We start from the raw sequence: 27623 nt of genomic DNA, 5'->3' as shown, positions 1-27623 counted from the left end.
GCATTTTTCCCATCATGCATCATTGTTTATGTAAGTTTTAATACAAATGAGACAAAAAGCCAAACCTTAATTTTCAAAAAGGAGAGAAGCTATTATTATTTCGTCCTCCAACCCTTTAGTGCAAGCACATTTTCTTGATCTCACAAATAACTTTATCCAAGTCTATTATTGTTTGTTTGCTCAAAACAAGTTGGACGTAGACCAGTTTTTATGCATCAGTAATCTGTGATCAGAATCATTGTGTTAGAACAGGAGCTTGGTGGGATTATTTAAACCTGACTGCTCCTCTTCAGCATAGCTTGGTGTTTGTGAGCCCAGCCGCACCGATGAAGCTTCGTAAAGCCCTGCTGTCTACTTTCATCATGTTTTGTCAATTCTGCTTCATTGAAAGGGGCCCCATACCTGTCCTTCTTTACAGAGAAGAGGGGGGAGGGGGGGGAGGACTATCTATGAACTAAATGAAACCCAAATATTGGCAAATGTCTGTTTAAGTCTGATTTTTAAACTCATTCTGACTATAAAGATTTATGCGGTGTTCGCATGTGTAGATATTTTAAATGTTTAAGTTGTTGCTTAGGGTGTGCTTTGAACTATTATTCGCAGAGAATACAGGAAATAAGGTGTGGGAGAAACTCACAAGCAGTCAGCAGTCAGTCCCACCTTTACTTTGGAAAGAGTATTCTAAGAATTGTAGTCCGAACTACAGTAGCTGCCAATTACAATGAAGATATAATAGGCTTCAAACACAGTTGGTACCTCCTCTCTCTTACACATCCACTTCCTACTCTTATATATAAGCAGAGCAGCCACTTCTTTCGATCACTGCAATCCTTTGAGCCAGAGAATTTGGTAGCCAAAAATGTCTCAAGACATTTCCCAAACTGATTCAGCGTCCAATGTTCCTGCTGTTGTCCTCAAGAGAAGAGGGGGAGCGGAAAATCACCGAACATGCCGCCTGGACACAGACAATCCACAGGGCGTCCTGCTTGTCGTTGGCACATCTTTAAAGGCGAATTTGAGCAGGTAAACTGACTTAATGTTTATTAGCGAAATAGATAATCAACTGTGGAAATAAGAACTATGTGCTTCACGTTTAGGTGCCTGTGTTAATTTGCATATTAGTTCCGCTAATTTGCTTCAATAAAGATTTATCTTATCTTATCTTATCAAAGTGAGACACTTAATTGTTGGCGCGTGTAGCCTATTATCCGACGGAACTTTCAGATCCTGAACTGAAAGTTCAGGATCTTTCAGTTCAGATCCTGAACTGAAAGATCCTGGATCAGATCCTGATCTGAACTTCAGATCCTGGATCTGAAGTTCAGATCAGGTTCAGATCCTGAACTGAAAGATGAGACAACAGAGCTTAGTTCGGTTACTTATTATAAAATGTATCAATATTATGTTTTTGTAGCTGGATGAACTTCATTGCAACTCATGCAGCGACATTTAAAGGTGTTTTTTTTTTATCAACACAACAGACTGGTAAGAGATAAAGAGTTTGGCCGTAGAGAAGGGTGGGCGGGGGGACTATATTCTGACCAATCACCGCCCAGTGGCTCCAGTTGTAACTGCGGACTTAGTCGAGCTTTCCTCTCCCCGACCTGCTGACCCGTTTGCGTCCTCTTGTACCGGAGCTGAATCAGAGCCCTGGAGAGCCTAGAGGGCTGCAGCCATGGCTCATCGGCGGACTCTCCGAGTAAATTATGATAAATCGACCAACGTAGTGTGCGTGGTCGGCTCGGAACTCAACGTAAACTTAGACAGGTAGGTTTCTCTCTGCAGCCCACCCTTCACCTACAAGGTGCGCACCGTTTGTTAAAGATCCAGCATTTGAGACAGGCTCACACTTTCCGTCTCTCTTTTTTTTGACTCATTATTGCAGGTGCTACAGGGAAATAATGTTAGGCAATAAAACGACGTTCTTTTAAGTGCAGCCACCTTGTAGGTTCTTTATTGCGTTCCAAGCTGTTCTGATGGGTATTTGCTTGCAACACATTTGCTACTAATATTGTACTTACCAAAATACTTTCAGATTAGATTTAAGCGTCAGATGAAACCCTTTCTCTAAAGCAAAAACATGAGCAGGGGTTTTAGATGGAAAACATGTCTGATAGCTCTCTGATAATTCTTCTCACATTTAGGGTTGTGATAAGTTTTAATAAGCTTCTTAAACATATTTTTGGTACTACGGACTGAAGTATTGTCATCTAAGTCGCACAATGACCTAAGCTGTTTCGGTACAGTTCCGTCAAAATAAGGAAGTCATTGTTAAATCACAGAAAGACATTTGTATATGCACCCTCTTACAGGCAGAAATTGTGGGGTTTTCCTTTATTTTGGACAATACATAGACACAACAGTCCTCTTTTGTTGCTTTGTACAGAAAACACTTTGTCTTTCTCCATAGAAAAGGGCCTACGCTTTGACAAATGTCAGCCTGCTGTGCATACCAGAACCAGGGCTCGATTACAAAAAGGACTGACACGTGGTGTAATCTGTCCAGGACTCTTAGGGGGTTTCAAATTCTATTTCAACACAATCTTTTGCATCTCTTGTGACAGGACACCTGTTGATGAGTTGATTACTGGATACTGATTCATAATGACATTTGCATGTAATTATATTCATAGTTTGGATCATTTCAGTTTTTCCAAGGCATATTTTATTTTTATCTGTTGATAAAAACATTACTGTAATTTGGATGACTTGACTGTGCCTGAATGTATACACACAGGCATCTTTGTGGTTGTTGTTCTTAGAACCTACTACTCCCATTTTGCTGACTTAACTGCACACACCTACTCATGAGGTGTAAATAGAACAAGTTATTCAAAAATACAATTCAAGAAAAATGTCACTGACTGACATTTAAGCTGTTGCAACATTCTAAAATGTAGAAGAATAAAAGGAGGGCTAAGCTCATAGTTTCAGCCTGCAAATTCATCATAGAGCACAGATGAATAAAGGCGTGGTATGAGTGGCTTGGACAAAAATATGTTGTGATCTTAAACTGAAGCTAACATAAAAAGTCTATATAATAACAACAGCGAGTGTTTTATTGTTAAAATGAACTCAGATTAGGGTGTGCCGTGGTGGCGTGGGGGATAGCGCGACCCATGTTTGGAGGCCTCGGGTCCTCGACGCGGCCGTTGCGGATTCGACTCCCTGACCCGACGATATTTGCAGCATGTCTTCCTCCCTCTCCTTCCCCCTTTCCTGTCAGCCTACTTTCATATAAGGGACACTTGATTACTTTTGAAAAGCGATGAATTAGGCAAAACACCTAATGTCAAAATCTGTCATTCTGCCTTTCAGGAGCGCTCCTCCTGGCTCCAACTTCTTCTCAGTGAAGTGCACTCCCAATGTTAAATTCGAACTCCGCCCTCCACTTGGGGAGTCATCCCAACAGGCCCTGATACCCCTCAGTGGAAACTCAGTCATACTCATCAGCATGATCAAGGCCAGCCAATCTGAAAGAGAAGATAAGGTGATCTAGACAGCCATGAAAATACAGATGTTCAAATCACAGCCTTTAATTCAACACAAGTTTTTCATACTGAACATTCCTGCAGCTTTTGCTATTAAACTCCTTACATTTGTCTTCCATAAGTGAACATTTGTTTATTTATATACAGCTGTCCATCTACTATTATGGAAGTGGAAGTACCAGCAAGGTTTTGGGGAAAGCAGTTCTGCATCTTACTGCCATTGGTAAGTTTTATTTGACTGAATAACACACTACTATCATGATGCTGACGATGTGGACCAATAGGCAGAGTAAAGGAGGCAGCAAGTTTGATGCAAAATTAAGATTTAAGAAATGGAAGATTAACTTACAAAACAGGAAGAAGGCAACAGAGTGTGACGGAAGAAACCAGTGGTGAATACGGAGTCTGTGAAGGAATAATTGACAAAACTAACCAGGGTTGGAAATTAAAAATGTTCTCCACCAGCCACAGTGACTGGTAGAGAAAACTTTTAACCAGCCACTCAGACATTTCACCAGCCACTGTTTTTTTCTTTCGATTACAAACCCCACAAGTACAAGCAAATTATAGAAAATGTATGATTTATTTATAACTCTATGAAAACCAATTTACTGATATAAGTTTACCATACAGATGTGCATATACAGAATAATTTAACATAAAGCATGGACACCTTGACAGGGTTGTAGTGCAATAAGTTAATTTGAAGTAATTACTAACTTTCATTACACAACCCTAACATTCTTGCAATCATATGTTGAACATTGAAATGGCGCTATTTATAAACTTAGAGGGGAGGGGATTGGCCAAGGAGAACTGAGGGATTTCATTGGATAAGCTCAATGTCCGTCAATAAAATTGACCAATGGGCTGTTGCGGTCATAAAAATTAGATTTAATATAATTTTTTTGTTAAATTATGACCGCATGGACTCCAGATTGATGTACATTATGTCCATATCTGGCTGCCCTTCGCTAATTACGCTAAACTTCCAGTTTTTGATCATGTCACTCGTGTGATGGAAAAAAGTGTTTTTGTTGCAGTTTGCGAAATAAACCAAGGGCTAAAAACCATCTCATCCAAGCAGCATAATGTTTCATCAAAAAACAAGGTTTTTTTTATAATTGCTGTCTTTGCATTATGGAAACTTATTTCTGAAATTATATGGTCAATGGAGATGCAGCCAATGACAGAGATGAAACTAATAGAGAACCTAAACAATAGCAGAAATAAATACTAGATCTAACAAATCCAATGCTGAACAAAAATAATTGCACTAACAGAGGGAATAAACTATAACAAGGAAAAATAATATTAAGAAATGAATACAAGGAAATAACAGAAGAATAGAGTCCAAAACAAGGGATCATGGCAGCCACTTATTAATGTTAGTTTAATTTTAACAGATCATCTGTGATTAAAAGTAGGATCAAAGTCTAAACATTATTTTGCACTGGAAAAGGGACCATCGAAGCAATAGCTGCACTGTGCTTGAGGCTTTGCATGAAACATGCAAGCCCATGCAAAAGCACTATGCGATAAGCAAGATGTGTTTGTCTCCCAGAGATCTCTCTTGACGTGGATGCTGACAGAGATGGTATTGTGGAGAAAAACAACCCGCATAAGGTAAAACATGAAATGTTATTGATCACAATAAAAATATTACTCACTTGTCATGAAGAAGAGCTTTAGTCAAGAAATAAATTGTTGTGGTGCATTTTGATCAGTTTAGGGTGCTAATGTGCTTTTCTTAGTACAAGCTTGAACATGCTGCGGCAGAAAAACTCGTTTTTCTTTTTCTGTGAAGTCTATTTTGCACATTTTTTTAATAATTACAGGCAAGCTGAATGTGTGCTGTCTAAGCATGTTTTTACTCCACATTCCACACTATTGATCCAATTCACACTCCAGTAGTGGTCCTAAGTTCAGTTCTCACTGTGAAAAATTTAATGAATCATGTGGATATATTTTCACAGACTGAACAAAGACAACAGAACTGAAAATAAAGCAGTTCTCAGTCATTTATTAATCTCTTTTAATATAAAATCCTTTTTCCAGCTCCTTATGTCATGTGTAAATATGATAAGGATCATCTGGTATTTGCAGCATGGCTTTGTTAGCTCATTTACATCTCTTTAATTTTCTCCTTTAATCTGTGTTAGCAGAAATTCTGTTTTAATCTAGCCAAATTCTCATTGTTCTTATTGTCAGAATGCAAAGCAATGGCAAGTTTAAAGCCCATTACCCAGAACTATGCATGGACTCACCTTCATACATACACAAACACAGAACAGTCATCAGACTCAATGGGTCATGACTCTCTTTCTGTATAATCAAGCTAAAGCTTGTCTTGAAAGTCTCTAGTTTACATCTTTAATCAGTCCCAGATGGAGCATTGTTTAACAGCACCAGGGCAGGCAGCACACAGTTAATGTTCTCCATAATTAATATTATTTATGAACACATGCTCTTGCATAACTTGAATACTTGTATTAAAAAGTACAAATTCTGAAGCTTTACAGAACTTGCTTTATAGAGATTTTAGCAGACTTTGAATGTCTACATTTGACATTTTTGGTTTGTTGAAAATCTCTTAGGAATCATGGGCATGGGGTCCCAAAGGGCATGGAGCTATCCTTCTGGTCAACTGTGATTCAGAAAATATATACAACAAGTCCCCAGACAGTGAGGATCCCCGCAAACTCAAAGTGGCAGGTAAAACTGTATTGTCCAGAGGAGTATTTACTATGAACATTTTTCACTCTATTGTTCTCCCCACTGTATGAAAAGTGCTCTCCTGTATGCAAATGTTAAAAATCTGTGTATTTGAAAGTATTGTCAGGTTTTAGAAGATAAATTGAAAGGGAAATTGTTACAAATTCTGTGCTTTGCATTGTCTAAATGCAGTCATTACTAATGATTCGAACTCTATAGCTTTGAAAGTAATAGTTGAAATTTCTAGGAGAACACTTTGTTGTGCATTCTGGTCTGAACTTCTCCAAATTGGATCAGATGGACTGCAACTTCTTCATCTTTGTCCATGTTTATCCCTTCCTCAATAGCAACTTTAAATTAACAGCACATGGAATGTTTGAACTCCCATGATATTTATGCATAAACATTTTACTATTAATTAAATATTACAAAAGGTTTCAATTTAATAATAAATTACCGTAGGTTGTCTTATACCCCAGATGTCGTCCTTTTAACATTTTTTCTCAGCCAGAATTGATCAGTTCTCATTTATATTTATTAAATGCATCATTATTAGAAGTGACTCTGAGAATACAGTTGAGAAGTTTCTATTGTTTGATTCTATTTTTTGGAAAACAGCAGCTTTGTTCAGCTTGAAGGTTCGTGAGGGAGAAATCTTGCAACGCAAGAATTGGAAAAAGATTGTCTGAAAGGAGATTACATGCCGCTGAATCCGAGAAAACAAAAATCTAAAATTAAAATTTCTTGTCCTTACAGTTAAACTTCCTTACTATTAATCCCATTACTGAAAGTTATGCTCACCACTGGAGGGTCAGACAAATTGAGTGTGTCAATGGGACTTCTTGTATATGTACAGATCTTAAGGACATGTCGCTCATGGTGCTGCGGACCAGAGGACCTGCAGAACTCCCAGAAGGCTACAAACTCGCCATGCACATCTCTCAGGGAGACGCAGAGAGTGTTCGAGTCTTCAGGGCTGCATCCCGTGAAGTGGTTAAGAGCAGCCTGCGTGAGTAAAACTGAAGATTTAAAGGGCAACAGATGATGTAATGTAAATGCAATTCAGCTACTGTTTTATGGCTGTACACTGTTACGCATTTTATTTAAATCACTCATTATACAATTTATGTTCTTTAATTAAGCAACTAGTTATAATATGTTTTTCTGCAGATAAAATTTTTAGTTCCTTTGTAAAGGACTATCCATTGGTGCTAAGCAGTGATGTGCTGTCTAAGAAAGTGCCTTACCTTGGAGGCTCAGCAGAAATGAACTTCTATGTGGAGGGTCTGAGGTTTCCTGACAAGGACTTTAATGGGCTCATCACCATCAACCTTAGCTTACTGCAGCCAGTGAAGGCGGTAAGATCAGCAAAGTAGCACCTTCATTTTACACCCTTTCGGTTTATAATAACTACATTGATTTTCATGTTAAAACAACAAACTACAATATTTTTATAGAATTATAATAGCCCCTGTAGGCATAGAGGGGCTATTATACTATTGTGAAGGGGAATGAAATGAAAATCACAGCTGTCAATCACTCAAGCAGTTTAACACATGTAGAGACATACTTTTATACTCATTTTTATTTTTAAAATAGCTGTTAGATTGTATGGGGCGCATCTATGAGAATTAGATTTTCAGCTGTGCTACGGACTCAATTGGAATTTGGTCTGTTTGACTGGGTCATTCTAACACATGAATATGCTTAATTTTAAACTATTCATCTGTAACTCTGTGTATTTATGGCTATTGTCTTGTTAGAAAGGTAATCTTAGTCATCAAGCAATGACCTTTTTGTGGAGTCATCCATCTTCCTTTTCAGCTCTGACCAACTTCTACGGAAAGATGAGTCCACAATGCTGATGCCACCATGTGTCACATGGGCCATACATAGAGTTTTGCATGCTGGGCAGAAAGTACATTGTTGGTCTTATCTTCCTAGAACATCTTTTTCTCCATGTTTGCTCTATTTCCCTATTTGGTTCAAGTCAAAATTTTAATTTGCAGTAAAAGCAGACCATGTTGGGAGTTAAAACTTTATGTATTCATCAGCTTGTTTTTTCTTTTAAAGGGCATTCCTGAGACGCCCATTTTTACAGACAAAGTGGTGTTCAGAGTGTCACCATGGATCATGACACCCAACACCCTCCAGCCTGTGGAGGTGTTTGTCTGCAGGTAAGAGGGAACTAATGAATAATCAATGTTTCTGAAGTTGTTATGTTTTTCTCTTTATCTTGCACCTTCTTATGCTGTACAAAGCCATCTTTGTAATTTCTGACAACTGTTTTATCTTTTCTTTCAATAATGTATGTTTATATCAAATGATCAACTGTTTAACATTCCAAAAGCCACCATTTCATAATAGAAAAATATTTCACAAGAAAACACATGTCTGCCTGTGGTTTCAGTACGTCTGATAATTACCAGTTCCTCAAAGGAATGAAGACTCTTGTTACACGTTGTGGGTACAAACTGAAGATCTGCCATGAATACCTGAACAGAGGAGATCGCTGGATGCAAGTAATGAAACTTCTTTGACATGTGCCAAACATTTTCTTTACTTGATTTTCATGGAAGGTTTCCTTTACTTGTGCTGCTCTTTTAACCGTGTCAATGTATTTGAATACTTTTTGTTAAAAATATAGTTTTGATATCAAAAGGATTTAGACAGTAGTCAAACAACTTTGTTTGGCTACTGTCTTTGTGAGACACACAAAGATAAAATAACCATTTTTTTTCAGGATGAACTGGAATTTGGTTACATTGATTCACCCCATCACTCATTTCCTGTGGTTTTGGATTCCCCCAGAGATGGAAAACTTGATGTCTTTCCTTATGATGAACTATTGGTAGGAGTCTCTGTTTTCTCTTAAAATAAAAGTCCTTTTGAATATATTTAACATCTTATCACATCCTGAGCCACTTATCAAGGTAACTTGTTTTCTGTTGTGAACATCAACTTTTCAATACAGTTTGACTTGTGTAAAACTTTACTCTGTAAATAACTTCCAAAAATATAATCAAAATGTTTAAAAATTGATTATTTCTGACATATCCTAAAACAGAGATGGAAGCTCTATATGTTTGTTACCTTACAAGTTACAAGATGTTCGGAAGGTTGCTCTTTTATAAACTACAAATGTTGCAAAGTCTGGAGTAAATCTGTGAAGATCAAATGTCACACTTCTCGAAGGAGGGCAAATCTTTAGACTGTGACACATAAAAAATGTTTCTCATAAGAAAACAGAGTTTGCACATTTTGCAATACAATATAGAAACAATACAAGCAGAGAACATTAGTTAAATTAAATTTAATTACATTTCTCAGAATCTGAGTGTCATCTGTAATAACTACAATATTTTTTTCTTATTTTTTAAAGTTTACTGTACTATCGTTTTATTTTGTTAGTTTTTTTTACGTATTTTTTTATTACTTCTTTACATTTGTGTGAATCAAAGTCTACATTTACCTCTCACTTTGCTGCTGTTAGACCTTGACTTCCTCACTGAGGAACAATTAAGGGCATGTCTAAATCTAAATTCAACAAATTTGTAGGAAAGTTGTCTTGCATTTGTAGTGCAGAAAATTCATACAGTTTCATCCTCAGGGCCCTGACTTTGGGTATGTGACCAGAGTGGCTCGCAGAAAAGATGTGAGCAGCCTGGACTCGTTTGGTAATCTGGAGGTCAGTCCTCCCGTCACAGTGAATGGAAAAAAATACCCTCTGGGCAGAATCCTCATTGGGGTTGCCTTCCCAACGTAAGTAACATGACTGCAGAACAAATTCAAACCTAAAGAGTTTATTAAGCAAATTATAAATGACCAAGGGCCTCATGTATAAAAGCGTGCACCTTTAGTGAAAGTTTGTAGTCGGGAGAAGTTCTGAAACTTGTGGTGCACAAAAAAAAAAAATCAGATACATAAAAGCGTGTGTGGACAAGTCACAGCAGACGTTGCCTTTATGAATTCGATTTGCACTGTATTGGACGCAGCTGCACTTGTGACATTTCTCTGCACCTGAATACATTTACAAACTAGTATAAAGATCTGAAAGTCTCCCAACACATGTCTGAATAACCATGGCAACATCTTTGGATTCAGTCTGTTACCAACTACAACCAATAATAATAATATATTTTATTTAAAAGGCACACAGACCGATGCATAGTTACATCTACATGTGACAAAATAAATGACTAATAACATTTTTAGTGATGTTTTCCTATAATTTTACTCTTATTTTATTTACATAATTGTGTGTTATTTCTTTGAAGATAATGTGGTTCAATATCATCATTTAAGTTTAAACTATGAAAGCTTCAAATCATGAAAACATTGGGATTCTCCTTGGATTAAATAACACTGAATGTAGTCAGATATCAGTGTACATTGCTGCGTTTTGGTGGGAGGTAGTTTGTTATTGTCCACTGAAAGAGTTTATGTGGCTACTGCACATTTCACTGCAGGCAAACAGTTTACATATATTAATGTACATTTATTTGTATACATCCCAATTTGTGTGTAAAATATAGTGCTGCATCTTTTTTGAGTATATGTCAAGACTTGTTCTTTTCTTTTTTTCTATAGGGCAACTAAGGGACGAAACATGACCAAAGTGGTCCAAGACTTTTTGTGGGCTCAGAAGGTTCAGGAGCCTGTTGCCTTGTTTTCTGACTGGCTCTGTGTTGGTCACATCGATGAATTCATGACCTTTGTTCCGGCTCCCGACAGAAAGGTAGATGTGGTAGTTAAGAAGCTCAAATCCAATAAGACAAGACAAGTATAAATTGTGATTATACTGTACTCTGGTATCAATTATGGGAAGATAAAAATAAATAAAACTGCTCTGACCTATTTTCCACCTGTAGATGTGTTGATGATGATGGTTGTATAAATACTGCTGTGTAACATCTCTATTCAAGCTTCATGGTGGAAGGAATACATGGTGGCAAAATGCTTCCACTGCATACAGATGCACAGCCTGTTGGGTTCAAGGATTCAGATTCTTCCTTTACTTTGTCACTATCATTGGTTGACGCTGCCAAGCTCTTTCTTCCACTGAGCGATTGTGTGATCTCTTTGGATATGAGAGCTCCAGTGTAATCTTTGTCTTTTGTGTTCCTGCTGACAGGGCTTTCGTCTGCTACTGGCCAGCCCAGACGCAGGCTACAAATTATTCAGAGGACTGAGTAATGATGGGCATGGACAAGCCAAGATGTTTGATGGTATAGTTGGCGGGTTATTAGCAGATACATAGAAAACTGATGGTAAAATGTGGAATAACAGAAGTAAAAATTTAAATTCTTCCATAAGGTGTGAAAAATGAAGTGTATGTGACAGTGGATGATATCCTGAGGGATGAAAATATGCGACATGAAAATAACTACGTACAGGTGAGTGGGTTTCCAAACTGCAGGTAAAGTTTTTTGTGATGCAGATTATGATGATTAGATTGTTTGATAAAAGTCAAAGCGGGGTTTTTTATTTTTCAGCATCAAAGTCAGTCTAAGCATATCACCTTCAAATCATTAAAAAATACTTTTAGAACTAAATCTAAATATGTCTGCCCATCTGTAGAGGACTGTGGACTATCTTCACAATATGGAGGGAAAGTCAAGACAATGGCCGTTAATATGCTCCTACCAAAGAATTTGGATGTTGAAATTTAATTAAATTTTCTGACAAAGGAATAGATTTAAGTATTAACACTTATGTAATGAGATTCATTTTCATTGTCTATATAAATTTAGTTGAACATGGAAATGAACTAAGTTTGTGGCTTCTGTTAAATTCTCCCTCTGCTTTTAACAAATTATATTGGCAACCATCTGTACTGCCCCCATGTGGTCTTTGTTGATTAAGACCTGACTAACATAGATCTCATCACTTTCAGTTTAATCTTATCCACCTCAAAGTTTCTTGCTTATTGTTATAGTAATGTTCACACTTAAATGTTTATAGCTCTGTACAAATCAGACATTTATCACAATAGCATCATTAAAACTTTTTAACCTATAACTGTGCATCACAGATGACAAATATAAGATTGTTTTTTATGATAAATTTATATTTGTATGTTTTATGAGGGGGTTTGCCATGTGCTAAAAGGAGTCATAATTTTTCACATCTGCTCATTATGCCCCGTAGTGAGCATCAAATAATATTGCATGGCTATTGTTTTGTTTTTGAAACCTGCTTTTAACAGAGCTGCATTGACTGGAACAGGGATGTTCTGAAAAGAGAGCTGGGCCTGGATGATGACGACATTATTGACCTCCCAATTCTTTTTAAGCTGGATGACGAGGATAAATCCAGAGCAGTGGCTTACTACCCTGATATGGTTTGTTTTAATAATTCCTTTTGATTTAAGATGAACAGAAAATTGAAATTGATTGTTATAAAAAGTATTTACCCTTCTACGGATTTCTTCCTTTTGGCGAATTATGTTTTTGTTAAAGTTGAAATGAAATCTATCCAAACCAACATTGCCTCCGAACCCCTGAAATGTTCAGTCTGATAACTTGCTTGGACTTTTTTCTTATCTGATCTTATATTATCTTTAGATTATGATGTGTTGGTTTTTAAGATATTTTAGCTTGTTTCATGTTGTCATGTTCTATTTAGATTTTTTCTACAGCTCTGGGTGTAAGGCTTGGGGTTTAGCAAATGAAACTAAGTTATATTTTTAAAAAAACAAAACAATTCCAGTAAGTTTATGATCTAACAAAGAGTAGCATTTGAAGTTTATTTTATAAAAGGTCAGGTTAGTTTGGATATCTTTACTTTTTAAAAAATGAAGTCATCATTTGAAAACTGCCTTTGTTATATATTCAGGGAACCTTAATGCGAGTGGGAACAAAATTGTTCATTTTGAAATGTCTACATGTGAGACGCAGAAACAGAGGACACCTGTTGAGGGGCTACATACTTTTTCACTGCACTATAATTATGAGCTACTGTAATTCCATGGCTTCATGTTGATATCAATTTCCAGGTCAACATGATTGTTTTGGGGAAAAACCTTGGCATTCCAAAGCCGTTTGGCCCCAAGGTGAATGGACGCTGTGCCCTGGAGACCGAGATGTGCTCCCTGATGGAGGGCCTGGGCCTCAACTGCACCTTCATTGACGACTTCGCCTCCTACCACGAACTGATGGGAGAGGTGCACTGTGGCTCCAACGTCCGCAGAAAGCCTTTTGACTTCAAATGGTGGAACCTTGAGCTGTGAATTAAAAACTAAAAAAGGTCAAAGGTACAATCCTTAAGGATTCAGTTCAGCAAATATTCTACAATATCACAGGAAAGGCTTCTTTAAATGACAATTCTTCTTTGTAACACCATTTTGATAAAATTTAAACAATCAAATTTTCATTAAAAGCAATTCTTTGTTTCAACACTTGAATCGGTCATACATTTATGTAAATCTGGATTTAAGAGATAATCACACTTTAAATCTGACATGGTGTGAAAAGAGTAAATGGTAATCTTAAAAGCTACGCAGCATGCACACCGCTTTTCCTGTGAATTTCTTTTTTTTCCCTGTCAGTCATAACAAGATTCAGCCATTAAGGCTAAGTGTGCACAGAAGCAATTACTTAATAAGGTCTAATACGTACATGAAGGTGCCAAATTTTCAAGTAGCATAAAATGGCTTTATCTGTAGGATTATTACCTAAAACACCTGGGGTTCAAAAAGTGCCACAATTCAGTAAATTAAATTGGTTGGTAAACATATAATGTGATAAATTAAATAAATACAATTCATTGAATGCACCAATGATTTAAAAGGAACAAAATGTACTTTTAATTTTCTCATCTTAAAGCATTCATAATTATCTCAGTGGTTGTTTGGATTTCATTGTCTAATAATGCACATCATGAATTAATTTTATCTGTCAAATTTACATTTTCTAGACTGTATAAGCTGATGTACTGCAGCTTATATGACACAAAATAAAGTTATTCTCAAATGATTGTAGATGATTTTATCACAGGCTTACAGTAACATTTATATAAGCCACTGATGTTGGTTTTATTTAAATGATCACATATGGTATATGTTTATTTGACAAATTTGTTTGAATTTTAGCATTTTTGAACAATAGAAAGCATAGTTTTTGTTATCTGTTTAGAACATCTGTTGCTACCAGGTTGCTAAATAACTTTCTTCTCTTAACAGATACTTTCATAATAGTACCTCTGTGTCATTCTTTGCATAGTAACAATCAGCATTTATTGAGAATAAATTACTCTGGGGCTAGTGGTGTTCATTTTTATTAAACCTTCTCCTTGATTTCATTTACAAAAAAAAAGATGAAAAGCAATATTTACAAACACGTTTTTTGTTTTTTTTAACAAGGGTTTAAGCCAACAGAGAACAGAAATACAATCATTTGAATTAAGCACAGCAAATAATTTCTTTCTATGTTTTTAGTGGCTGATGTACACTGGTATGCAGTGCAAACACGTACACTGGAATGATGGTACCATATAGTAATAGCAATAACAATATCGAGCCACAAGAGGGCAGACATTATCTACTCCAGTCTTTTCAATAGCCAACAGTTTTTTTTTCTTTAAGAATCTGCTTAAAGGATATTTTTGCATTATACTTACTAGTTTTTGTGATTTATTTTCCTATGCCACTTTATTTTTGTCACTATAAAGAGCCTTAATGAATACATTATACACGTCTGTCTTTGCTTCTGTCTTAAAATTCTTTTTACTTTGTATGCAATATAAATGCTTCCCTCTGTTAACTACATTATAAATATATTCTGAAAATTTACTGAAATAAATTCTCTCAACCGTCTCTCCCTTTTTAACTAAACTAATTTCTAGTTAGTTTTACATTCATCTGGCAACATGGTGCCTTTAAATGTGACCTTCCCACAGATCAGCTCTTGTGACACAATTAAAAAGGCAACTTCAAGACAAATCACAGTGTGATCAATTCTCAGCAACAAACCAAGGCTTTTCAAAAAGGTCAGCATTTTAAAACAACTGAAATGTAGTGCTTACAGCAGGTCACAGTTATTTATATATATTACACTTTACAAATAAGGATGGGTACAGTAACATTTGGCTTTCTGTCAGCATTGTGTGCTGCATTTGGGGATGTTGGCTGGTTCAGGATAAAACACAAATCACAAGGATAATTCCTTTGTGTGAAGAATTGTGCAGAGAAGAAAAGGGGCTTTGGCAAGCAGACTTTCACCATGCACAGTACTGTTGAATACACCTGTACACAGACATCAACAGGTGGTGTGTAACAAAGAGCATCTGGAGAGATTTTGCAACATGTCTTGAAAATATTTACTATTTTTCTGACAATTTCACCATAGGTCTAACTTCACCTGTGGTTCATAAAACAAGAGAAAGGAGGTTTACAGAGCCACTAGCAACAGCATCAACCTCCTGCAGAAAACAAATATGCCAAGATTGTTGTACAGCACAACAAATAACAGCAGAAAACCTACAAAAGGATATACTGTCATTAAAACAGAACTTGGCCTGACATAAAGCCACAGTCACTTAGTACATCAAAGTTAAACTTATGTACATTGTCACAGTGGGATGTGAATTAGACATAAAAAAAAAAAACACGTAGTGGACTCCTTACATATTTGTCACATTTAAATATTTCGAATCAAACATATTTTAACAAAAGACAAAGATAACCTGAGTAAATGCATAAAGCAATATTTAAATTATGATTTCATTTAAGGGGAAAAATGCTATCCAAACCAATGTGACCCTCAGTGAAAATATAATTGAGTCCCCCACAATCTAAATCACAATCCAACTGCAACTGTCATATTTTTGGTTCAGGTTTCCTAGCCACAACTAGACTCAATTACTGCCCAACTCTTGGAATATCTTTCATGGAACCTATATGACAACAAGAAGTAGGCCAAAAGGCCTCAAAGCAAAACATATACTGAAATAAAACTAATTTAAGAACATAATAGGCACCAAGTTATTAACATCTATCCATCTGGAAATGGCTACAGAGCCATTTCTAAGGCTTTGGGATTCCAGCGAAACACAGTGAGAATCGTTCTCCACAGCTTAAGAAAACATGAAACAGTGAGATCAACGCTTCTGAGTGGCAAAAAAAAAAAAAACTATACAGATTTTGCAGTGGCCTAGTCAAAGTCTGAACTTAAATTCATTTCAGATGTGACACCAAACCGGTTGCTCAAGTTCAAAAACACCCCAATGTGGCTGAATCAAAGAAATTCAGAGTGGGGCAAAATTCATCTACAGTAATGTAAAAGACTCATTAAGTTGTTGGAAATACTTGATAGTGGTTGTTACTGCCATGGATTGCAAAACCAGTTATTTTGTTACCAGTTAGGGGTAAATTATTTTTACATAGGGCCTAGTTGGTTTGGATAAGATAAATGGATTTTATACTTCAATAACTGAAATTATTTAAATACTGTGATTTGCATCAAACCAGGCTACCTTTATTTGATCTGATATGTTTCAAATGATCTGAAACACGAGTGACAAAAAAGTAAAAAAAGAGAGAAATTGGTAAGGAGGAAACTGCTTACAGCACTCTACACAAGCTTGACCAACCCAGTCTGTTGGATTGTTGTGAATTTTCTTATTCTACCTTATTCACAAAAAAAAGGAAGGTCTTTGATAGAAGAGCCACAATGTCTGAGAGTTTGTTTAAAGTAACAATCGATGCTTACTGGCCTAAAGAATGGGCAGGTGAGCAGATTTACTGTGCTGAGCCAGCTGCCAAAGGACAGTCAGTTTCACTGCTGCTTTCACTTGAGCACAAGGTTTTCCACATGGAGGACGGAATGAGGTCGAGAGGTCGATACATGTCCAGGCAGCTGGATGTCTGTCCTGATAAACAGCAGATCCGTGTTGAACGATCAAGGGAGGATCTGTCCATCGCTTGCTCAGCCCCAATTGTATTTCTTCTCTACATCAGCTGTGGACGTCTTTTGCCCTCCTTCGGTTGCCTTTATCTCTTCTTTTATATTAAATAACGTCTCTAAGAAGAAAAGGGTAGGTGTAGAAAAGAGGTATAAAATAAATGAAACACGGAAGTAAATTAGACATCAAAATGAGTGATTTTGTATTCAAAGAAACTTTAAGGTCTTTAAATATTCCACTTTGCCAGCCTTTTCAGTCCTCTACCCCTTTCAGAGCAATTTATTTTTCTATGTTAGTTTGTTAAGCCACTTAAATCTAATGAATGAATAATTTAGGCTCATGAAGGGAGCTAAGCTTAAAGGATGGAACAGCGTTCCATCTACAAATGAGATAAATTAGAAAGAAACAGTATTAAATGCAACCTGACTGTCAGATTGTCACAAACACACCGCTTGTTTCCATATTTTTAATAAATCCATCAGAATATAATACAGAAATCTAGAACTTCCAAAGGTTTAACATAAAATATAGCATTCTAGAACCTGACATGTGATTCCCAAAGTGTAATTAAAGGAAAACTTGACAGACAAGAAGTAAATAGAAATGATTGAAACTGCAGTCAAAATAAAAAATATTAAAAAAAAAAACACGTCAGGAAGCCCAGGCAACCAGATTTTTAACAAAGTCTGACTGAAAGAAACTGTAAAGACGGTTATTGCTCAGTACAGTAAGACAAGCAATAAATATCAATGTGTCCAACCTTAAAATGGATGCCAGCATGGTGATCAGATGACAGCAGCTAACAGTTCTGCAAATCAACACAAAATGTGAGCTGTGAAGCTACATGGATCTCATGTTAGAATGTAGATATTTTAAAATCTTCTTCACCTGGTTGATTTAAAAGGAAACCAACAATATTCTGCAGAGACATCCATGCTAACTTCCACTTGCTAACCTTTCTAACAACAATAACAGCAGCACCCCTACTGGTGGGGAATATGTATCATTTGGATGAATGGTCATGAGATTTGATAGTTCACATGGAAGCATCATCTCTTTAAGCTGTAAAATATTGGACCAAACAAAATAGTTGCCAAAGACAAATATTGGCTGTAATGCAGCAATATGAAGGTGAGAAGATGAGCTTAATGGACAGCACATGAGCTTAACGTTTGTATTTCATCTGTATGTGATCCTCCCAGAGACTTTCTGAAGCTTAAGCTGGGAGAATAGGGTGTATCTAATGGAAATAATGACTTAAACAATACATGACTGAGCACATTCATATCGCTGATGTGTGAAGCCATTACAATGTCATTTAGTGACTGATGTTCAGTAATTTCTCTCACCGACGACAGCTTCTGCTCCTGCTGGGGGCGCTCCGTCTTGGGCTGGCTGTCTGTCCCTTTTGGCTCCGACGTCTTCACCCCGTCTGCTTGCTGCTGAAGACGGGAAGCTGCTTGGAGGAAGGGGACAGATGTGTGGCTGTCATGAGTAATAAACTCAACCATACAATGCTGCCAGCTGTTCAAGCTGGAAACAAAAAGAGATTTGAGAAAATGCAAAGGATTGATAGGACAGAGTTAGCCATTAAAACATGTGGAGTGGAATCCTGACTAGCTTTGTGCTGCTAAACCTTAGTCATTTAAGAAGCTCTCTAAGTTACATCAGATGAAGGGAACGTCTGTGCTCCAGTGCGCCTTGACGTGATTTGCCCAGGAAACAGACAGCGTTCTTCTTTCTTTTGCCCAATGTAGATTCTCCCCTGATACATGACACAGTCTGTCTGATTCTTACACCTTCAGTCTATCTCTGGCCTGATAGTATGAGCCAACATCTCGCAAACTCACCTGAAAAACTTCCTTGGATGTAGGAACTGTCCTCCGTGGCAGACCCATAAACAAACGAGTCTTTTTTTACTGGAGTAATACAAGACACACTTTCCTGTGAAAATACGTACAATTAGATTTTTATACTTCTTTTTTTTAAATAAACAATAAATTTAAGAGGTAGCTTCCACCAAACTATAGATTAACTCCAGGTTTACATTTGGTTTAAAGCCTTTCTTAAATGCACATGGTTCAAAATAGAAGACCTGCATAAACACATTAATATGTATGACTGTGCAGTCCATTTTCATGCCCGTCATTATTGAGATGTGATGAAATCTATTGAGCCTTTTCATGCTCTTTGTTTTTACTGTGAAGGTAACAGCTGCTGATTTAAAACTCCGTTATTTCCCCCCACAGTAAATATTAAACAACAGTTAATGGAGGCAGTATAATCAGGGGAGAGATTCAAGCGTCTTTGTTTTCCCAGAGTGACTTTAATAATGTATGCACTTTCATAATGTGTTTATCAGTGTGCCTGCGTCTATACCCACCAGTCCAGTTTCATATTCCTCCTCGGCCTCGTGCTCCTCCACAACGCTGGCGAAGCTGCTGGCGTTGGAGGAAGAGCGAGACAAGTCCTGAGCCTCGGGGATGGAAGGCGCTCTGCAACACATCGCCAAGCTACACACCTGGGTTACTTTGATCATATTAACACCTGTCTCTTTTCACATATTTCACAAGCCTTCCCGTGTGTGTAACCTTAGCACAAAAGGAGGTGGTCACCTGTTCTTTGTGGCTGCAAACTCTGGAGAACTGTGGGCGGAGGAGTTGCCTGATTTGTTTTCTTGTGACAAGTGGCTGGAGTCTGGAGTTTTCTGTGTGTTGGGAGAGACCTCTCGGCTGATGCAAAGAGGGGAAAATCAGGCGGTGAAAACAAGCAAATTGGTTTAAGTTCTCCACAGATATAAAGAATGGAGTAGTCTTGTAAAAATATGGGTTTTAAGACCAATAAAGTGCCTCTTACTACAACTGATAAACTATGCTCATAAAAATCTACAAATGAACTGCTATATTGAACTTTATTTGATTACAAAATGTAGCTTTGTTCAAATTTGCTAGTAGAATAGCAACAAATACAGTGCCTTGCAAAGAAAATTTACCTCCTGAACCTTTTCACATTTTATTGAGCTTACAACTACAAATCTCAATGTATTTATTGGGATTTCAGGGGATATACTAACACAAAGTGAAGTGGAAGAAAAATTATTTTCAAAATGCCTAAAAGTCAAGATTTGAAAAAGTGTGGTGTAAATTTGTATTCAGGTCTAGTTACTTTCCCACCTCTAAATAAAATCCAGTGCTAACAACGGCCATCAGAGGTCATCTAATTAGTACTCTGTCTAGTTTGTGTAATTTAGTCTCAGTCCAAATGCAACAGTTTTCTGAAGGTCTCAGAAGTTTCTTAGAGAACATTAGTGAGAAAATAGCATCAGAAAGACCAATGATCTCAAAAGACAGAGACACAGTTGTGGGGAAGTTGAAATATTCCAATATTCCAACAGTTTTACCAAAAATGTAGGTGTTAAAATAATCTTCCATTGAAAATTCACCTTTTTTTATAGAGGATTATGTCAGTATAATAAATATAGTATTTTACAACCAAAAGACAAAGTATTGACTCAGGGAAACTGAATACAAATACACACCACACTTTTCAGATCTTTATTTGTAAGAATTGTGAAAACCATGTGTTACCATCTTTCACTTCAAACTTCTGCCCTAAGATTGTGACTGTCATGTAAGAAAATATGAAAAAATTGTGGGTCTATCAGACCTTTTGTAAGGTACTACAAACCATTGAGTGTCCAGCAAGAATTTGAATCTGAGAAATGAATTAATTAGTTGTCCTTCCTTCCATCTGTTGCAACAATGTTCTGTCCTCACTACCCACTCCCTGCTGTACTCTCACCTCCTCTCTTGGACCTCCTGGATGTTCTCGATGCCAATGGCACTGCTGCGGCGCGAGCTGAAAGGTCCAGACTTTTTTCTGGTTGGGCTTTTCCCAGGAATAATCAGTGACTAACAGGGTGCAAGAGAAACAAAATAGTAAGAGACATTTTGGGAGAAGTCATTGGTCCAAAGAACTCATCATACTGTGTGTACTGTAGAACATATTGCAATGCTGTACTGTAGTGTAAGTTGAAGCAAATAAAATGCATTCTACATGTATAAATATTCTGCTGACAATTTATGATCTGATGGTGATAAATGTTCATAGAGTATTGTTTTTAAAAAAACACACCAGGATTCAGACAACTGTGTTTAGAAGTAGTACTTCTTTCTAATTTGTTGAAAATCTACATAAGTACATAAGAACACTCTCTTGTTCAGAATTGTGCCCTTTCAATAGTGATATGATGTCAATTTCGTAAGTATTAAAGTACAATATCCAAGCAAAACACCCCAAAAGCAGGAACAAAATTGTATATTTGTTCTATCTGACTTCAGACACAAAGTTACAAATAAGGAAATTTAGAGACATTCAGGCTTCAAGCTTTGAGATAAAGCATCAAACAGCAAAAACAAAACTTCCTTCCCTCATGTCATTATTCATACGTTTCTATCAGTCAAATCATTAAACACATCCGTTTTTACTGCATGAATGAATGACTTAAATGAAATTGAAAGGTGATTGCAAATCACTACATGTAATATTAACAGCACGTCCCACAGCAACATAAACTAAAACACATTCTAATCTAAGCAACACAGGAATATCTAATTGTTCCATGAAGAGAACACATTAGAAATGCAAACAAATATGATAAACAGTAAGAGAGAAAATGCAAGAACCTCTTCTATTGTTCCTATCCCTATGGCACTGCCTCGGCGTCCATATTTACTGGGACTTTTCCCCGCGACAAGCAATGACTGAGCCACACAAGACGGGGCAAAGGGAAGCAGAGAGGGAGAAAAAGGGGGAGATAAAAGATGGAAGAAGCAAGAGAGAGAAAGAAAAGAAAGAACACATCATAAGATCTCATGCGCAGAGCACAAAGAATTTTAACAGCAGGGAGCAAAACGGCTTTAAAAGGAGCTTGAAGCATAACTTAAAAAGCAAACACGAGGAAAAGGAAATAGTGAAACGCTTCACAGGGTTAAGGAAGTTTGAGGTCAAACATAGAAGTGCACAGCAGGAGGATCAGCACAGCAGGCATGCTGGCAGGTACTGCCCTAAAGGATACAAGTTTGTTTACTGATGCATTAAGAGGGGGAGAAAGGGACAACTAGGGCTGACATTCCAAACAGGTACTATAACATCAAAAAGCTTTTCATAAATGGGGCAAAAGAAATTCCCCAAAATTTTTAACATACAACATTGAAAGGAGACACAAACAGGGCAAGGTGCTCTTGATGTTTATAAGGGCCATGCATATTCTCTAGCCACACATCCACAAAGTTGCATCAAGTGTTTGCAATGAAGAGACACTCATTATGAAAGCATAGCAACAAGGGAGGGAGTCTGGGTAATCATACAGCTGCTAGTCTAAGTTCACTTCGAACCCTGAAAGAGGGACTCAAACACAATCACTTCCTTTATTCCAAAATAGGCACTGTTTTCCCTAGCTAAAAGCCTGCCAATTTATGCTGCAACAACACTTCTTCGAAAAGAGGACAATGAATGCATAAAATCTTGTTTTATGTTTTTTTTCCCCTCTCCCCTAAACAGTAAATCAGGATTAACACAAACACCATGAGTCATAAATGGAGAGCGTCAATTAGTGAAAGATGAGTACAAACCAAGAGTGATTATAAAATGTCAGAAATAAAAGTAAGTGCTCTGGTGTTAAGAACATACAGATGAGGTGCCAGTAGAAATACTCTTCTGCTGCTGCTGCTTTTGAGTTGAGACCCTTCTGAACACGTGTTTATCCACTGTGCTGTGAAAACACCATGTCCCGAATGTGAGGTGTGTGTTCAGATGAGCGGCATGTCAACCAAAATGAGCTACTTACAATCCCTGGAGTTTTGGGGCTCTCTGCGGGATTATGGGTAAAGCTGCCACTGTGACTAGTGGAGACTGTGTGTGACTTCTTGTTACTGAGACCCATGGCGTCCAGTGACTGGCTTCTGCTGCGGATGACCCGCTGCAGAGAGAACGAGGAGATATCCATAATCAGTGGATCCACCTTCATATCTCTATAAAGGGAATTTATACCGTATTGGTATCCCTTCTAAATATGTGTAAAAGCCTTAACAGATCATTTTTTTTTATGTAGGAAAAGCTCATTCTGGAAAAATTAAGTATCTTCGAATACAAGGTGGTCAGATTGTCTTGGAGTTTTAAATGTATAACTTTCTGTTCTCTGGGGTGTACATATGACATGACAGAGAGATCAATTTCTCTTAGACAGTCATCAAAATGGGGAGGACAAGAGAACATGCCATTCAAATAGAGCATAAGAATCAGCTGATGTTCATAATTCATAAGTACAGCTGCATATTCTTATGACTTATGACATATGAAGTCATAAGTCAGTTCAGGCAAAGCAAACTTGCCTGAACTCGCCCAAATCTTGAATCATTGTGATATTATAAAACAAAGCAAAGCAAAAATAAATAAATAAATAAATAAATATGGAGCTGCAACTACCAGTGGTTTCCTGGAACCAGAGCTGCAAACCAGTGGTTTGGAGCTTGCTAAACACTACTGGGACTTAAACTGGAATGATCTGGAGGAAGAAGTATCATGATGTTGGGCAATTTCTCTTCTTTCTCAAAGGCAAAGAGAACATTTCAATAAAAACCTGGTGGCAGAAAACTGAAAATGGACCATCACTGGTTTGGTGCAGGATATTGATAAAAAACACGTAATTCCATTAGAAAACCTCACATAAATGGTTTAAATTTTTCCACTGCAATCTTTTTATATTAGTTTTTGGCTAATTAATTTATTATATTTTATTCATGTCAGTTTGTTCTATTATTAATAAAAACAGAGTGTATTAGATCTATTGCTAGATATGATTAAATATAAATATTATGAGGTGCTTAAGGAAATGTAGTTTTAATAACAAGTGTGTGTGTGTAATATTTGTGTGACAGGTGTGTTGTGTATGCAGGACTGCTTCTTAACGTTTATTGGTAGTGTAGATCAATGGACAACAGGAAGAAAGTAAACTAAGGGTATGCTGCTTAAGAAAATGGTGCTTAAGATGAAGATACATCTTCATTAAAATGATCTATTACCAGCTGAACGTAGATGAGTCTGAAACATGAAGATGACTAAGACAAGGACTGCAAAAATTAAGAGACAGCAGGACAATGCAATCTACCCAGCTGTACCACAACAGAGACGAAGAAGAGTGGAAAATCTTTACAGATGTAACTTGCAGAAGTGGCAAAGACAAAGAGACAGCAAGTTAGTATTTGGCAACTTGGCAATAGTAGGGCAAGAGCACATTTAAGGTAGTCTATAATAAAGGTTGAAGAAAAACTGGTGGACAGAAATACTGAGAGCAGCTGAGACGGAAGTTGAAGAAAAAAAAGGTTAACTGAAGAAAAACATTAATGGAACGCTGCCCGTGGGGAGATGTGCAAATTGCATCATAAGCTGCATAATGAAGGGTCATTAAATTGTTCATCAGCTATCACAATTCCTGCTGCCATGCCTCAGTAGCTGGGTGTCGCTTCACCACAGTGAAGTGATGGAGAACTCTCAGTCAGAGCAAAGTGCCTTTCATACACAAGAGGACACTCCGCAGCCTCCAAAGCCACAACGCCATGTGAAAACCCACTGAGTTCAGCAGTCACAGCCAAGTGAGGACAGCAAAGGACTGGTCCTTTGAGATACTGCACATTTTCTATGCTTTGTTTCCTCATGTGTGAATACCCAGAATCCCAGCCAAGAGAAAGGAGAGGACAAAAAGAAAAAGAAAAACATCCGAAAAGTTTTTCCACTCATCACCACTCTTGCCCATGCATGTGCAGTTGCAGATAACCAGTGCACCTAATCAATAAATAAAATAATGCTGTACCTTAAAGGACTCGAAGAAGCCACCCCCTCCACCTCCACCTCCGTTCTCCAGCTTATCTTCATCCCCACCCAGACCCATCATGGACTGGCTGTTAATGTGCAGCTCCTCATACAGTGTTTCCAGCAGGGCCGAACGTGTTCGCTCCTGTCAACAAACAAATCCACTATCCTTTCAGTGACAGTAAATCTACAAATTCACTTTGGAAGGCCGATGAAGCCATTAGGTTGCAGATAGATGCAAACAGTTGGATGCTAGATTGTAGCAGCATGAATAAGACTTATATAAAATGGAAAAAAATGACAATGTTTTCTTAAATATGCCTCTCACCTCCAGCTTTGCAAACTTCTCAGCCTTGTAGCAGGCGTACTCTGCATTGATAAGCTTTGTGAAGAGGAACTCGTGGAATTCAGGGCCCTGAGGATGACAAATACAGAACATTTGGAGAGGAATAAATGAAGGTATATGGCGTCTCCCTGGGAAACAGATGTGTTTGTTTGGTTGCTGACCTTTCTGAAGATGGCAGGGTCAGGTAGAGCAGGTCCAAAGAAAGGTACATCATCTCTAGCTGTGACTGACACCTGAGCAAAAAAAAAAACAAAAACAAAGAGAAAAGAGTTTCTGAATGGTGAATGTCATTTATTAGTCAAGATTTTTTTTAAGAGGTGAAAAAAAATCCGAACAAACCTGAGTCTATGTGAAAAAGTAATTCCAGGCCATGATCTTGTTAACTCATGAATTAACTTTGATTAATCAAATTATCTTTGGTTCATTGGCCACACCGAGGCCTGATTACTGCCCAACCATTAAAATCAAGAAAAACCCTAAAAAGAACCTGACCTGTCTGACAACATGAATTAGGCTAGAAGAAAAGAAAACACATCTAAAGAAATTTAAGAACAAAATAACATGCTATTAACATGTATGAGTTTGGAAAGTGTTACAAAAATAAATTCTAATGTTTTAATACTCCAATGAACCACAGTGAGAGACATTATCCACAAATGGAGAAAATATGCACACATGCTAAAACTGCTTCTCAATTTGACTAAGAATCATTCAGGAAATCACAAATCCCCACACCCCCCAAAAAACATACAGGTAATAACATTCTGCAGGTCACTGTTGCTTCAGTTAATGTCAATATCAATAAGAAAAAACTCAGCAAAAATTAGTTGGGAGAGTTTCAAGGTAAATACTTCTGCTTGACTGAAAAAAACCTCCCACAAATATCTAGTCTCAGATTTACAGAAAACACCCTGACGATTCTGCAGACCTTTGGAGTTGAAATTTATTGACCAAAGAGACAAAAGGGTAAGGGTCTCATTTGGAAACTGATATTTATACAGTAATTACTGTGAGTATCGTTAATTTTTAAAAGTTATGTAGCTTTATGTTATTAAAGCTAAAGTTTAATCAGTAATAATTTATAGCAAATTTATGTCAGATCATGATTTCTTGGTTAATGTCAAGTTGTCATAACAAAGATATTTTGAATAATGTCAACTTTGTATTAAAAGTGTCATGATTTACCGAATGACACTTTATGACAACAGTCATAAATATTCATGAAGACTTACTCATGTTCATGACAGGTGTTTAGGTCATGGCATTTATGACGGTGTCAATACAGTCTTATTCACAACCCGTCAAATAAAGTGTTACTAAAAATTAACCATTTCTCTCATGACTCTAAATAATGACGTCAAAACATTATTGTAATTTAAGAGATAACACTAGTAATTAGGTTTCAGGCCTCTAAGCAAACTTCAAGTGGATCTAAAATGTGTTTATCAGATAACCATGAACATTTTATAATAGAAAACTGTCAATCTGTGAAACAAACCTTGTATGTAACATTGTCTGAGCATGCGTTCTCCACCTGCACCACAACATACGCATGCAAGAAGTTGGATTGGATCATGTCCGGTACAAATGGAGTGTTTTCTTCCTGGAACACGATGGCCACAATGTCGTTGCCTATGTGCCTCTTCCTCTGCAGCTGAAGGAAGGGAGACACAAATACAGAAAGTTACCGACTTAAAAATCTACGATAACCAGCCCTAGCACTGAAAATACAGTTGTGTTAGAGAATCCTTCCCAGAACCTGCACTCAAAGATTGTCTGAAGAGGAATTTGTTCGGGTCCCAAAAGAGTAGAGCAATCCTTGTGACATAAAATCCTCTCTAAGAGATCAGTTCAGTTTTACAGCCTAACATCTCATGTTTGGGTGATATATATTACAAAAAGAATGAAGTATGAACTGGAAAATATATACATGATATAGTTACTACAGCTACATTCCCATTTTTGATCCTTAAATATGTTTGCTAGGCATATACATCACAGAAATATATTATTTGGAATAGCAGAGAAGGTAATGTCAAACAAAGAGTGGGTGGTGGCCACACAAATGACTGTAGTACTGCATTTCCCTTGTTGCCAAAAAGCTTCAAGTTGCCAAAAGGACACTTGTGCACTTGGAGGACACAGTACCCCTCCTGAAGTATAAATCTTTCATGCAGGCAATCTACTTTAAGAAAAAAAAATCTGCCACTGCTAAACAAGAGGGACAGATTCTTTTTGTGCTGAAATATGAATGCATGCTGTCACCTTACTGCCTTTTGCAAGGTATTCTAACTTAGTTA

General features: G+C 37.2%; 2 protein-coding genes across 3 annotated transcripts in view; one reads left to right on the top strand and one right to left on the bottom strand.

Annotated features, from left to right (window-relative positions):
• The first annotated feature begins 766 nt into the window (after positions 1 to 766).
• padi2 (peptidyl arginine deiminase, type II) lies at positions 767 to 15007 on the top strand. Of its 2 annotated transcripts, none has more exons than XM_032548898.1 (16): positions 767 to 1023; positions 3319 to 3490; positions 3639 to 3714; positions 5056 to 5117; positions 6089 to 6206; positions 7063 to 7215; positions 7377 to 7564; positions 8280 to 8383; positions 8617 to 8728; positions 8950 to 9057; positions 9817 to 9968; positions 10797 to 10944; positions 11341 to 11434; positions 11523 to 11602; positions 12415 to 12549; positions 13204 to 15007. In XM_032548898.1, the coding sequence occupies exons 1-16, from the start codon at positions 860 to 862 to the stop codon at positions 13435 to 13437; spliced, it is 2100 nt and encodes a 699-aa protein (XP_032404789.1). In that variant the 5' UTR covers positions 767 to 859; the 3' UTR covers positions 13438 to 15007. The 2 variants fall into 2 exon arrangements, with proteins under 2 accessions (XP_032404789.1, XP_032404790.1); XM_032548899.1 differs by lacking the exon at positions 767 to 1023 and adding an exon at positions 1404 to 1767.
• Positions 14790 to 27623, bottom strand: part of LOC116710085 (rap1 GTPase-activating protein 1-like) — a 28090-nt gene continuing 15256 nt past the window's right edge. The window contains 12 exon segments of the mRNA XM_032548897.1: positions 14790 to 17226; positions 18458 to 18564; positions 18959 to 19052; positions 19492 to 19621; positions 19724 to 19840; positions 20910 to 21019; positions 21794 to 21871; positions 22957 to 23088; positions 24979 to 25122; positions 25306 to 25392; positions 25485 to 25556; positions 26822 to 26977. Coding sequence (XP_032404788.1) covers positions 17209 to 17226; positions 18458 to 18564; positions 18959 to 19052; positions 19492 to 19621; positions 19724 to 19840; positions 20910 to 21019; positions 21794 to 21871; positions 22957 to 23088; positions 24979 to 25122; positions 25306 to 25392; positions 25485 to 25556; positions 26822 to 26977 — 1245 coding nt within the window. The 3' untranslated portion in view covers positions 14790 to 17208.

The sequence above is a fragment of the Xiphophorus hellerii genome, chromosome 20 (assembly GCF_003331165.1).
Source record: "Xiphophorus hellerii strain 12219 chromosome 20, Xiphophorus_hellerii-4.1, whole genome shotgun sequence".
Lineage (NCBI taxonomy): Eukaryota > Metazoa > Chordata > Actinopteri > Cyprinodontiformes > Poeciliidae > Xiphophorus > Xiphophorus hellerii.
The sequence above is the reverse complement of the archived record's forward strand: the minus strand, read 5'-3'. Positions and strand labels throughout refer to the sequence as shown.

Bases quoted from the DNA above. Each gene is read 5' to 3' on its own strand.
- padi2 (XM_032548898.1), top strand. From the start codon at position 860: ATGTCTCAAGACATTTCCCAAACTGATTCAGCGTCCAATGTTCCTGCT. The intron at 8,384-8,616 runs GTAAGAGGGAAC...CTGTGGTTTCAG, and splicing joins GTGGAGGTGTTTGTCTGCAG to TACGTCTGATAATTACCAGT. The intron at 9,969-10,796 runs GTAAGTAACATG...TTTTTTCTATAG, and splicing joins ATTGGGGTTGCCTTCCCAAC to GGCAACTAAGGGACGAAACA.